This window comes from Salvelinus sp. IW2-2015, unplaced genomic scaffold (assembly GCF_002910315.2).
Source record: "Salvelinus sp. IW2-2015 unplaced genomic scaffold, ASM291031v2 Un_scaffold4603, whole genome shotgun sequence".
Taxonomy (NCBI): Eukaryota; Metazoa; Chordata; class Actinopteri; order Salmoniformes; family Salmonidae; genus Salvelinus; species Salvelinus sp. IW2-2015.
In genome coordinates this window covers 15,702-26,002 of record NW_019945873.1, presented here as the reverse complement: position 1 = coordinate 26,002, position 10,301 = coordinate 15,702, and the positions used below count along the sequence as shown (strand labels likewise).

Sequence of the window (10,301 nt, the reverse complement as noted above, 5' to 3'; positions counted from 1 at the left end):
TAAAATCTGATGTGTAGTGTACATGCTTATGCCCTTGAACGTTTGCTTTTTTTGCAGTTAAACAATCATTTACAATCAAGGAGAGCCACATGTTACTTTATGATGAATGGGCGCAGGACACCAAAACAAGGTAAAAGCTGTGGGCTTTTTGGGAAAATATTTTAATATTATTGAATGTTCACTCATACAGTAAGTATTATACAATTTACAAACTTGCCTTGTTCATCAGGACCACTATCCGATCGCTCATTAAGAACGACATAAAAACAAAAACAGATTTACACTTCATAACACAAGTCTATGTGGTCTTTGCTTCAAGAATGTCCCATCCGCATGTTATAAAAACGTTCTGCCAGCATGCTGCAACGAGTGACAGAACATAGAAAGACTCTGGGGGCCATTTAAGTTGGGAAGTAGTTTTAATCTCAAGTGCTGACTCTTATAAAGTCGGTCCTTAAAAATAGATACTTTTTTTGGGAAGGACAAGATACTTCCCTCTCTCGAAATTTGTGTTCAAATCAAAAGTTTGACAAGGGCCGAAGTGCATCGTGACCAGATGAAACAGAAAAAGGCATAGGGATGTTACTCTTTCATGTTCAACATTGTGGAGCTGCTTGCTGTCTCGACCTCCAGGCACTGAGGACACCCAGGTAGCTCCCAGCTCTTAAAATGCCAGACTGAGTTGCTAACCGTTGCAGGGATGTTACACATAACATGAAGTGAAAGCGGTGAAACATACTGTAGAAAAAATTAGGTTCTTGATCAAGTCTTACAACTCTCATGCCTCAATCCACCATCTCTGACCCATTTTCCCTTTTTCAATAAAACATAGAATTGTAGTGTAAGTGACTTGACTCCAGGCCTAGCTTTCAGTCACAGTATGCCCTGTTAGCACATTTGGTTCCCTAGATGTGGTGGCTCATGGAACGTTCTGTTTATGATGTCAGTTTGGTTTTGGAACATTTCTCTTGTGTTTTCAATGCCCTGGGTCTTTGAGGGAAAGGCCAGCGAGTGGGGACTGTATGCCAGTCGTTTTCTGAGCACGGGTTGCCAGATTGTTTGCCCCTCCCCACATCTGCTCGCACTCATCCTAAGACTTGTGTCTGAAATGCCCCCTGAAGACCTAAGAGACAACCCACATCAGGCTCAACCATAATGATCTTTCTATGTTAAGAATAATAAACTTCAATCAATCAACAGAAACCTTAAATAAAACTACTTGTATGGAAAAGCCTCTTAAATTACATACCAGAAATAAAAAGTATATATCATTCTTTAATCCCTTTTTAAAACACAGAAGGTTATTACTCGTAGGAACCACATGGTTATTTCGAGTTTTGAACCTCCAGATATTTAGCACTCAGCATAGACATTCACATACATTTGGGCCTGTGCAACTAGTCATATGCCTTGCTTCAGTTCTTGCATCACATTACATTTCTAGCTTGAATAGCACTGCAAAAAACAATATTTGTCAATGGTCTCAAAAAAAAGCTGTCTGGTTGTTGTGTGTTTCTGTGCTCTGAATGCTCCCCAAAAAATTGTAGCACAATAATGTACATTTGAGACTTGTTTTCAATGTTCTTGTTCATATTTGCTCTGGGAATGCTTACTGACAGGGGAAAGTGGAGGTTGTCGCAACGTTGAGCTCTTTACAGTCTGACCAGTGCAATTTTTGGAGGAAACTTCACACAGGACTGCATACATGCTTTCACACACACACTACACGGGGAGGTGAGGGTGATACCACACGCCCACTGACACCTTTCTCCTTCACACAGTCAACACACACACATCTATACCCCCGATTCACTAGTGAATGATACTCTATAAATGTAATATTGTGGGTGAAGATACTTTGTTCTTTTTTTTACTGGCGAGGATAACAGCAGTATCAAATAAAATAGCATTTTGAATTGTACGAGTGTTAACCTATGTACAGATTAAAGAAGCTGTTTTTGATAGCAATTATTCACAACAGATATCTTAAAATGTACAGTTGTTTATTGAGACTCAAAGAGTACGCTATCAATCCACTGAACTAAATTAACTGCTTAAGAAATCGTAAGATGTCTCTTTGAAAAGATGAGCTAGTAGACCTGTTATTTAGCATAGATTATTACTTTTAAGATGTTTGTGCAATCATTTTTTTACACCTCACATGATAACTGATATTGTGGTCATGACACCGTAACCTAGTGCTGCAACCATAATAAGAGTATGAACTCCTCCTCCAAAAACCTTCAAAACTCGACCTCAGCGAACCCCTGTTTCCTGGCCAACTCCATTTATTAAATCCAAATGGATCCCCTAGCACCTACACCCTAGCCACCCTGTGGATCTAGGCGGATGGGTCATATACCTACGTGTTACAGTAAAGCTTCATCTTGCCTTCTGATTGTGCTAGGTTAGAAATGTCAGCCATATTGCTTTCACCTAGCCCAATCCTCTCAGGTCTGAAGTTGTAGGGACTAGGAGGGATTGAGGCTAGTAGTTGTGGGGTTAATTTCCACTTAATTAAATTCCCTCTCCCTGTAAATCCAATAAATTACAATTCAAATTCCAGTCAGTCTTGGAATCCAAGAATAATTCAATTCATAATTCAATAGTATCCCCAAAAATTACAAAATTGAAATGATTCAACACAAATTCCTGCAGTCCATTTTTATATACTAAGTGCATTAGTTCCCAATCAACTAATAAATATTAATTACAATTCCATAATATTCCCCCCCCCAAAAATGTCAAATTGAATTCACAAAATTCTCCTTTTCATAGTGAATTCAAGAATTTAAGTTGGAATTTTAAATTAAATTGGAATTGAGCCCAACCCTGGGCTAACGTTCGTATTTGAAGTCAACACATGTCCACACGCGACCTTCTCCCAACCCAGTGCCCCAGTCATAGGGTTTTTGCCCCCCAGACTAAAGGGACCCATGAAAACCTTTCAACAACCAAAACAATCCCCAATTTTCCGTTTCAACACAAATTTTTCCCTCATACGCATGATTCCCTTCACGATCCTAACTTCCTTCCATGGTGTCTGCCCTGAACAATGACGTCCTGGGCGCTGATTCTATTAGCTAATTCTGAAGGGAGGCAGAGGAGGGAGGGCCTAGCAAGGTAGCAGGTGACCAACATGGCAAACAAAATGTTTCCTTTCACTAATTGTATGAGACCTAGTCCAAAATTAAAGTGTTTTTTCCACCTGCCAGTTGGTTAAAAGCGTTCCACCGGGGACTGGTAACTAGTTCCATTGCATGGACTAACTCAGAAAAACTTACAACATAGAGACCAGATGACAATTCTCTGGGAACCCAATTCTCTTGGGACCACATCTGTGTTGAGCGTCAGGTCAGGTTTCTAAAACCTATTCCCTATATAGTCACTTACTTGTTGACCATGAGCCCCTATATAGGTTAAGGAATAGGGGGCCCTGCACCCTCACCTTCTGCCCTCTCCTGGTCACCTGAGGAAACTGATGACACTGATCAGGAGCTAACTCTATTAAACATGTAAACATGACATCACATGGATCTTTAGTTGCGAATAAACACTTATCTTTAGCCTGTGATGGGAGGCATCAGCACAGGGCTATGGGTATTGATGCTTGAACATAAAAATTTAGGATGTATTTTCTTCCTTTTTCCACTCACTTACTCCCCTTGTACTCCTTTCTCCCTCTTTCAAGTCTGCCTGTTCTTAAGTGCGGCCAGCGATTGACTTTAAAATCCTTTTGAATCACTATCCTTGGTCTTACTGACCAATTTTTTTGCCTACACCCCTCAAACTCCATGCACCTTCATTGAACTGACTAGACTGGTTCAGTTCACAACATTAGCTGGCAAGGTACTGAGGGAGACCCTATCCAGTCATCTACCATCGCATTCCTATTACCATCTACACTTTTAAAATGCCATGTGCGATGGCCTATACATCTGTTAAATGTATATCTGTGAGCAAGTGGTGTCAGTGCGCACTTTACGCATGCCAACTTGAAAATACCTAAATGCGAGTGTTTTTGCTATTTTCGGCAAGCTTTATGTGTACAAAAGAACTACAAAACGCGCACAGGCGCTCGCACACATCAGTATACCTATATATAATATAGTCATGTATTAGATATTTCAATTTCTTACTCTACCTAGGAGGACTACAAAGCTAACTTATTGTTCCAAACTGAACTTACTGAAATTCCTCTAACATGTGTTATGTAATATTATTACTTACGTATTAGTCTTTCTCCTTGTGCAGGGGTCCCAAAGTCGGTCCCAGCGGGTCCCCTCTGGGTGCACATTTTTGGTTTTTTTGCACCAGCACTACACAGCTGAAGCTTGATGATTGAGTTGGTTATTTGAATCAGCTGCGTTAGTGCTAGGGCAAAAACAAAATGTGCACCCAACTTGATACTGATGGAGTGGCTTTAAAAATATTAAAGAAGCCAAAAGTTAATGCACTGTTGCTTACAAGCTGGAAGACGGACCTTATTATATTATGGCTGGGAAGATGATTGTGTGTGAACGTAAACCAAATGGGAAGGCAAATCAAAAGGGTGAAAGAAATGAGCGTTGGACACTTGTAACGGGTGCTTTCCCCCCCAGAATGACTGGAAAATAAACGACCGTACTCGCCTGAAAAAGTATGATTTTTCTTTCAATTAGAATTTGCAGCATTACCAAGACGTTCATTCGTCACGCTGAAGGGACTGGCTTTGCGTCAAGAACCAGTGTTCAGAACACAAAGAATACACACACACCAAACATAAAAAAGACATAGCACAAATGTACTATAAATGTACCATACTTGGCTGGTCATGTGTGTCTGGTTATAAGAGAGTCAAAATTCAAAGAAAACTAAATCCCCAAAAAAACTGAGGCTGATCAAAAAGAATAAAAACATGAAAAAGCAGGAACTTTTCCCAAATCACAAAAGAATGCCAATAAAGTGATCCTTGCACTTTAGTTTTTTGTTCTTGCGACAGACTTGTTCTTGTATAGCCAGGCCCTCCTGCAACCAATGTAAAGACTTGAGTGTTGATGAGTGATATTGCTCCCGGAAGGCTGAGGGAAAGAGTAGACGAGAGCGATAGACAATGACTGACGAGAAAAAGAGAAGAGATAAGTGGGTAGAAGGAAGGAAATTGGAGAAAAATAAGGAGAACAAAAGAGAAAGAATTATGCGACACTAGAGAAGAGAGTAGGTGTAAAAATACTACAACCATTAAACTAAGCTGCTTATAATAACTAGTATGATCAAGATAGACCAATTATCAGAAGAGCTGCTTTATAAACAGTTGATTTTCTGAGAAAGAGACAGCTGCTTTAATAAACAGTTAATTTTGGCTTAGAGAGAGACAAGACAGCTGCTTTTAAGACAGCTGTTTTCTAGAGAAGACAGAGCTGCTTTATATAAAACAGCTTGATTTTCTAGAGACAGACGAGCGTGCTTATATAAACAGTTGATATTTCTAGGAGACAGCAGAGCTGCTTAAACAGTTGATTGTCTAGGAGAGAGTAGCAGCTGCTTTAAAACAGTATTTTCTTAGAGAGCTGTTAAGATTCCATGAAGAAGCCTGCTTTATAAAAGCGGAAAGGGCCATTGGCAGGGACGGGGTTGGCTTGTATAATGTCGTGGTGGTGTGAAGGGCCTGGGAAGGTTGTGGCTTGTTATTAAATGTCGTGGGGTGTGGAAGGGCCTTGGGGACCGGTGTGTGCGGTTGTTATAGATGGAGTCGTTGCTGGGGTGTGAAGGACCTGTGCGGGACGGTTGTGGCTTCGGTTATATGTCGTGGGGTGTGAAGGGCCTTGGGGAGGTGTGTGGCTTGTTATGGAATCGTCGGTGGGGGTGTGAATGGGCCGTGGGGATACGGGGTGTGGCTTGTTATAAATGTCTGTGGGGTGTGAAGAGCCTCGGGACGGTGTGTGGCTTGTTATAATGTCGTGGGGGTGTGAAGGCCCTTGGGAAGGTGTGTGGCTTGCTGATTGATAAATGTTGTGGGGGTGTGGAAGCGAGAGGGAAGGTGTGTGGTTATAGATGTCGTGGGGTGTGAGGCCTGGGAAAGGTGTGTGCTTGTTTAAAGTGTCGTGGCGTGTGAAGGGCCTTGGGGACGGTGGTGTGGCTTGTTATATAATGTCGGGGGTGTGAGGGCCTGGGGAGGTGTGTGGCTTGTTATACGATGTTTGGTGTGAAGGGCCTTGGGCAAGGTGTTGCGTTGGGCTAAGAACAGCCCTTAGCCGTGCGTATAATTCTGCCATCTACCACACCCCCTCGGCGGTTAGTGCTTGAAGTAATATATTTTTTTAAATAACTAAACCAAGATGGACCACAGCCTGTCGTTTCCATGGGGGGAAATTTAACTCGTAATGGCAGAGCCAAGCACGAGCTAGCGAGATCCTATCTGCTCTTTCTAGATTTTTTGCATATTTGTTTTTGGGAACGCCTACTACTTGAAGTGCATTATGTGCAATAAACTAAATTCGCCCTTGACTCCCTTATAAAACAACTCAAGTTTAAAAAAAAATATTATATTATTGTTTTGCAATGTGTAAAGTCTACAGAACTTAGCTCCACTCGGTTTGCTAACAGATTGTAATTTTGGGGAACAGAAAACTGTATTTAAAATCAAATGTTTAACGGATGTGAAAATGTGCAGAAATGTCGGCCAAAATAACCACCAAGCTCCACCTTCCCCGCTACTGACCACTGAGCTTCCTCCATCACCATATTTGGTCGTGAGAGGAAACGCCAAGCGGATGCTTCACATCTCTACGTCTGGCTCATTGTCCTGTCGGGGATAGTATGGTTAACTGGCGTCCATTTTGTCCCCCACCCCAGTGATCCTGAGCTCATTGTCCTGTCTGGATTAGTATGGTTAACTGCGTCCATTTTGTGTCCCCCACCCAGTGATCCTGGCTCATTGTCGCTGTCTGGGATAGTATGTAACTGGCGTCCATTTTGTGTCCCCCACCCCAGTGATCCTGCTCATTGTCCTGTCTGGGATAGTATGGTTAACTTGGCGTCCATTTGTGTCCCCCACCCATTGATCCTGGCTCATTTCCTGTCTGGGATAGTATGGTTAAACTGGCGTCCATTTTATGTCCCCCACCCCAGTGGATCCTGGGCTCATTGGTCCTGTCTGCCGGATAGTAGTGTTAACTGGCGTCCATTTTGTGTCTCCCTCCACCCCAGTGATCCTGGCTCATTGTCCTTCTGGGATAGTATGGTTAACTGGCGTCATTTTGTGTCCCCCACCCCAGTGATCCTGGCTCATTTCCTGTCTGGATAGTATGGTTAACTGGCGTCCTTTTGTGTCTCCCTCCCACCCAGTGATCCTGGCTCATTGTCCTGTCTGGATAGTATGGTTAACTGGCGTCCATTTTGTGTCTCCCTCCACCCCAGTGATCCTGGCTCATTGTCCTGTCTGGGATAGTATGGTATACTGGCGTCCATTGTGTCTCCCCCCACCCCAGTGATCCTGGCTAAGTCTGGCTGCATTGTCCTATCTGGGATAGTAGGGTTAACTGTGGCGTCCATTTTGTGTCTCCCCCTCACCCCAGTGATCCTGGCTAAGTCTGGCTCATTGTCCTATCTGGGATAGTATGGTTAAACTGGCGTCCATTTTGTGTCTCCCCCTCAACCCCAGTGATCCCTGGGCTAAGTCTGGCTCATTGTCCTGTCTGGGATAGTATGTTACTGGCGTCCATTGTTGTGTCCCCCCCACCCAGTGAATCCTGGCTAAATATGGCTCATTGTCCTATCTGGGATAGCATGGTTAACTGGCGTCCATTTTGTGTCTCTCCCCCCCCACCCCAGTGATCCTGGCTAAGTATGGCTCATTGTCCTACTGGAATCTGGGATAGTATGGTTAACTGGCGTCCATTTTGTGTCCCCCACCCCAGTGATCCTGGCTAAGTCTGGCTCATTGTCCTATCTGGGATAGTATGGTTAACTGGCGTCCATTCTGTGTGTGTCCCCACCCCCACCCCAGTGATCCTGGCTAAGTATGGGATGGATGGGAAGAAGGACACCAGACCTCTAGAATCTAACAACCTGAAGGACCATGACTTCAGACAAGGAGACATGTTTGACGACCCCAGACTGGACAAACTGTGGAATAAGGTGTGAGGGAGGGAGGGAGGGAGGGAGGGTGGGTGAGGGACGGGGAAGGGGGTGGGTGAGGGAGGGACCGGGAGGGAGGAGGGCACCTGTTCTCTTCACTTACCAGTCATTTCCTTCCAAATCAGTGATCAGAAATGTGGATATAACTCCCACTAGGCCACGCCTTCACCAACCCAATGGTTTTAGATTAGTGGGAAGTAGGGAACGAGTGAACACTTCAGGAGAAAGGGGATATGATTGGGACGAACGGCCAGTTTCAGTATCATTCATTTTGGGGATGAACGTACTTCGTTTCTCTCCCTCTATGGCTTTACACCCCAGTTTACAACCCAAGAAGTCATTTTGGGGCTACTTGTCCTCAGTTTCTCTCCCTCTATGGCTTTACACCCCAGTTTACAACCCAAGAGGGGGCTACTTGTCCTCATTCTTCCTACTAACAGTGTAGTGTAAATGTGTCTCCCTACAGGCTAAGAGTTCCGGTAAGTTCTCCGAGGAGGAGATGCAGAGTCTGAAGAGGGAGTTCCAACACCACAAGGACAAGATCAGCGAGTATAACATCGTCATGGATACCGTCAGCCGCACGGAGGGTGAGAGGACTTTCTACGCTCGTTCTCGTTCTTTTTCTTCTCTCTCGCTCTCTCTGCTCTTCTCTCCTAATAATTAGTTGTTAGTGTTGCCTCAGTGATGAAGTGTCACTTGGTTTAGGTTGAATAATGTTGTTTGACTGCTGGTGATTGTGTGAAATATGACTTTTGGTTTTGTTGACGCCTGCTTTGAGGAAGGTTAGTAGTTGCAGTGATTGTGATGTAGTGGTTTTCTTCACCTTAGTTGAATATACTGACAGTAAGTCACTGGATAACAGTCTGATACATGACCTTAATGGAAGTGTTGATTGTCCCCACCCTGTCTCTCTCCCTCCTCCATCTCCGCCTCCCTCTCCACCATCCCCTCCCTCCTCTCTCCTCCATTCCCGTCTCTCTCCATCCCCTCCCTCCCACAGATCAGAGGAGAAGAGACAACACACACAGGAGTCAGCGGGAGAGAGACGACCCAACGCCGGAACAGAAACATTATGATCCAGATTGCTGAAAAGTGAATCCACTTTAAAACAATTATGGAGAAAGCAAGCGCACAACACCACACACCACACACAACACACACAACCACACACACCACAACACACACACACCACACACACACACACCACTTAACCCATTGAGCGAGGTCCAGTTCATCCCCAGTCAAGGTGGGGCTCTCTGGTGCCCATCTCCCACAGCCTCTATCACCCCTGGGCCCTTAAACTTCTGGAGAGACATCAAACTAGTCACACTAACACTGTGTGTGTATGGTGATTTAAGTTACCACGTGGGTTCGTGTGTAGTGAGTAACGCTGTGGTGTGTGAGATTACGCTGTGTGTTGTTGTGTATGTGGAAGTATTTAAGCTGTGTGTGGTGTGTGTATACGCCTGTGTGTGTTATGTGCTGTCGTGTACGTGTGTGTCCAGATTAACTACGCCACACAACACCACCACCATGGTGTGTGTGTGAGATTTAACTGCTGTTGGTGTTGTGTGATACGCTGTTGTGTGTGTTGTGATGTGGTGTGTGTGTGTTGTGTGTGTTTGTGTGTGTTGGTTGGTGTTCCGCTGTGCGGTTGTGGTTGTCCGATTAGACGGATCTAGTGATGACGCTGTAACGCGAACCCTTAAACCGCCTGTCCGTGTGATCCTGTGTGGTGTGTGATGCAACACAAAACTGTGAATATCACCACCCGACTGTCCTCAGCTGAAAGCCCTCGTGGCCTGAGTTTCCCAGGCCGCTCAAAAGCCCTGCTGTCTCAGAATCCCTAACACACACACACACACATACCGTTTAAAAACACCACCACACACACAGCGATTAAAACACACACACCTTAAAGCACCCACAGACGATTGTTAACAGGCACACACACACACACACACAGCTTAAAGCATCAACACACATCATACACAACACCACAACACAACCAGCGTTAATTACAACACCTAATCTTGTCCTTCAGTCGTGTGTAGTTTCTGATGCAGGACAATGTTTACTTAACGTCCCTTCTAAGATGGAGAGAATCAAACATTCTTATGGATTCTCTAATAGAGAGAGACGGGAAATGGGGGAGAGGAGGGAGGGGGATGGAGAGAGGGGTG

At 44.3% G+C, this 10,301-nt stretch overlaps 1 protein-coding gene across 1 annotated transcript in view; it reads left to right on the top strand.

The window, feature by feature from the left end:
- lrpap1 (low density lipoprotein receptor-related protein associated protein 1) overlaps positions 1-10,301 on the top strand; it is a 22,295-nt gene that overhangs the window by 1,787 nt on the left and 10,207 nt on the right. Inside the window, 4 exon segments of the mRNA XM_070441710.1 lie at positions 4,255-4,289; positions 7,913-8,118; positions 8,585-8,705; positions 9,791-9,810. Coding sequence (XP_070297811.1) covers positions 4,255-4,289; positions 7,913-8,118; positions 8,585-8,705; positions 9,791-9,810 — 382 coding nt within the window.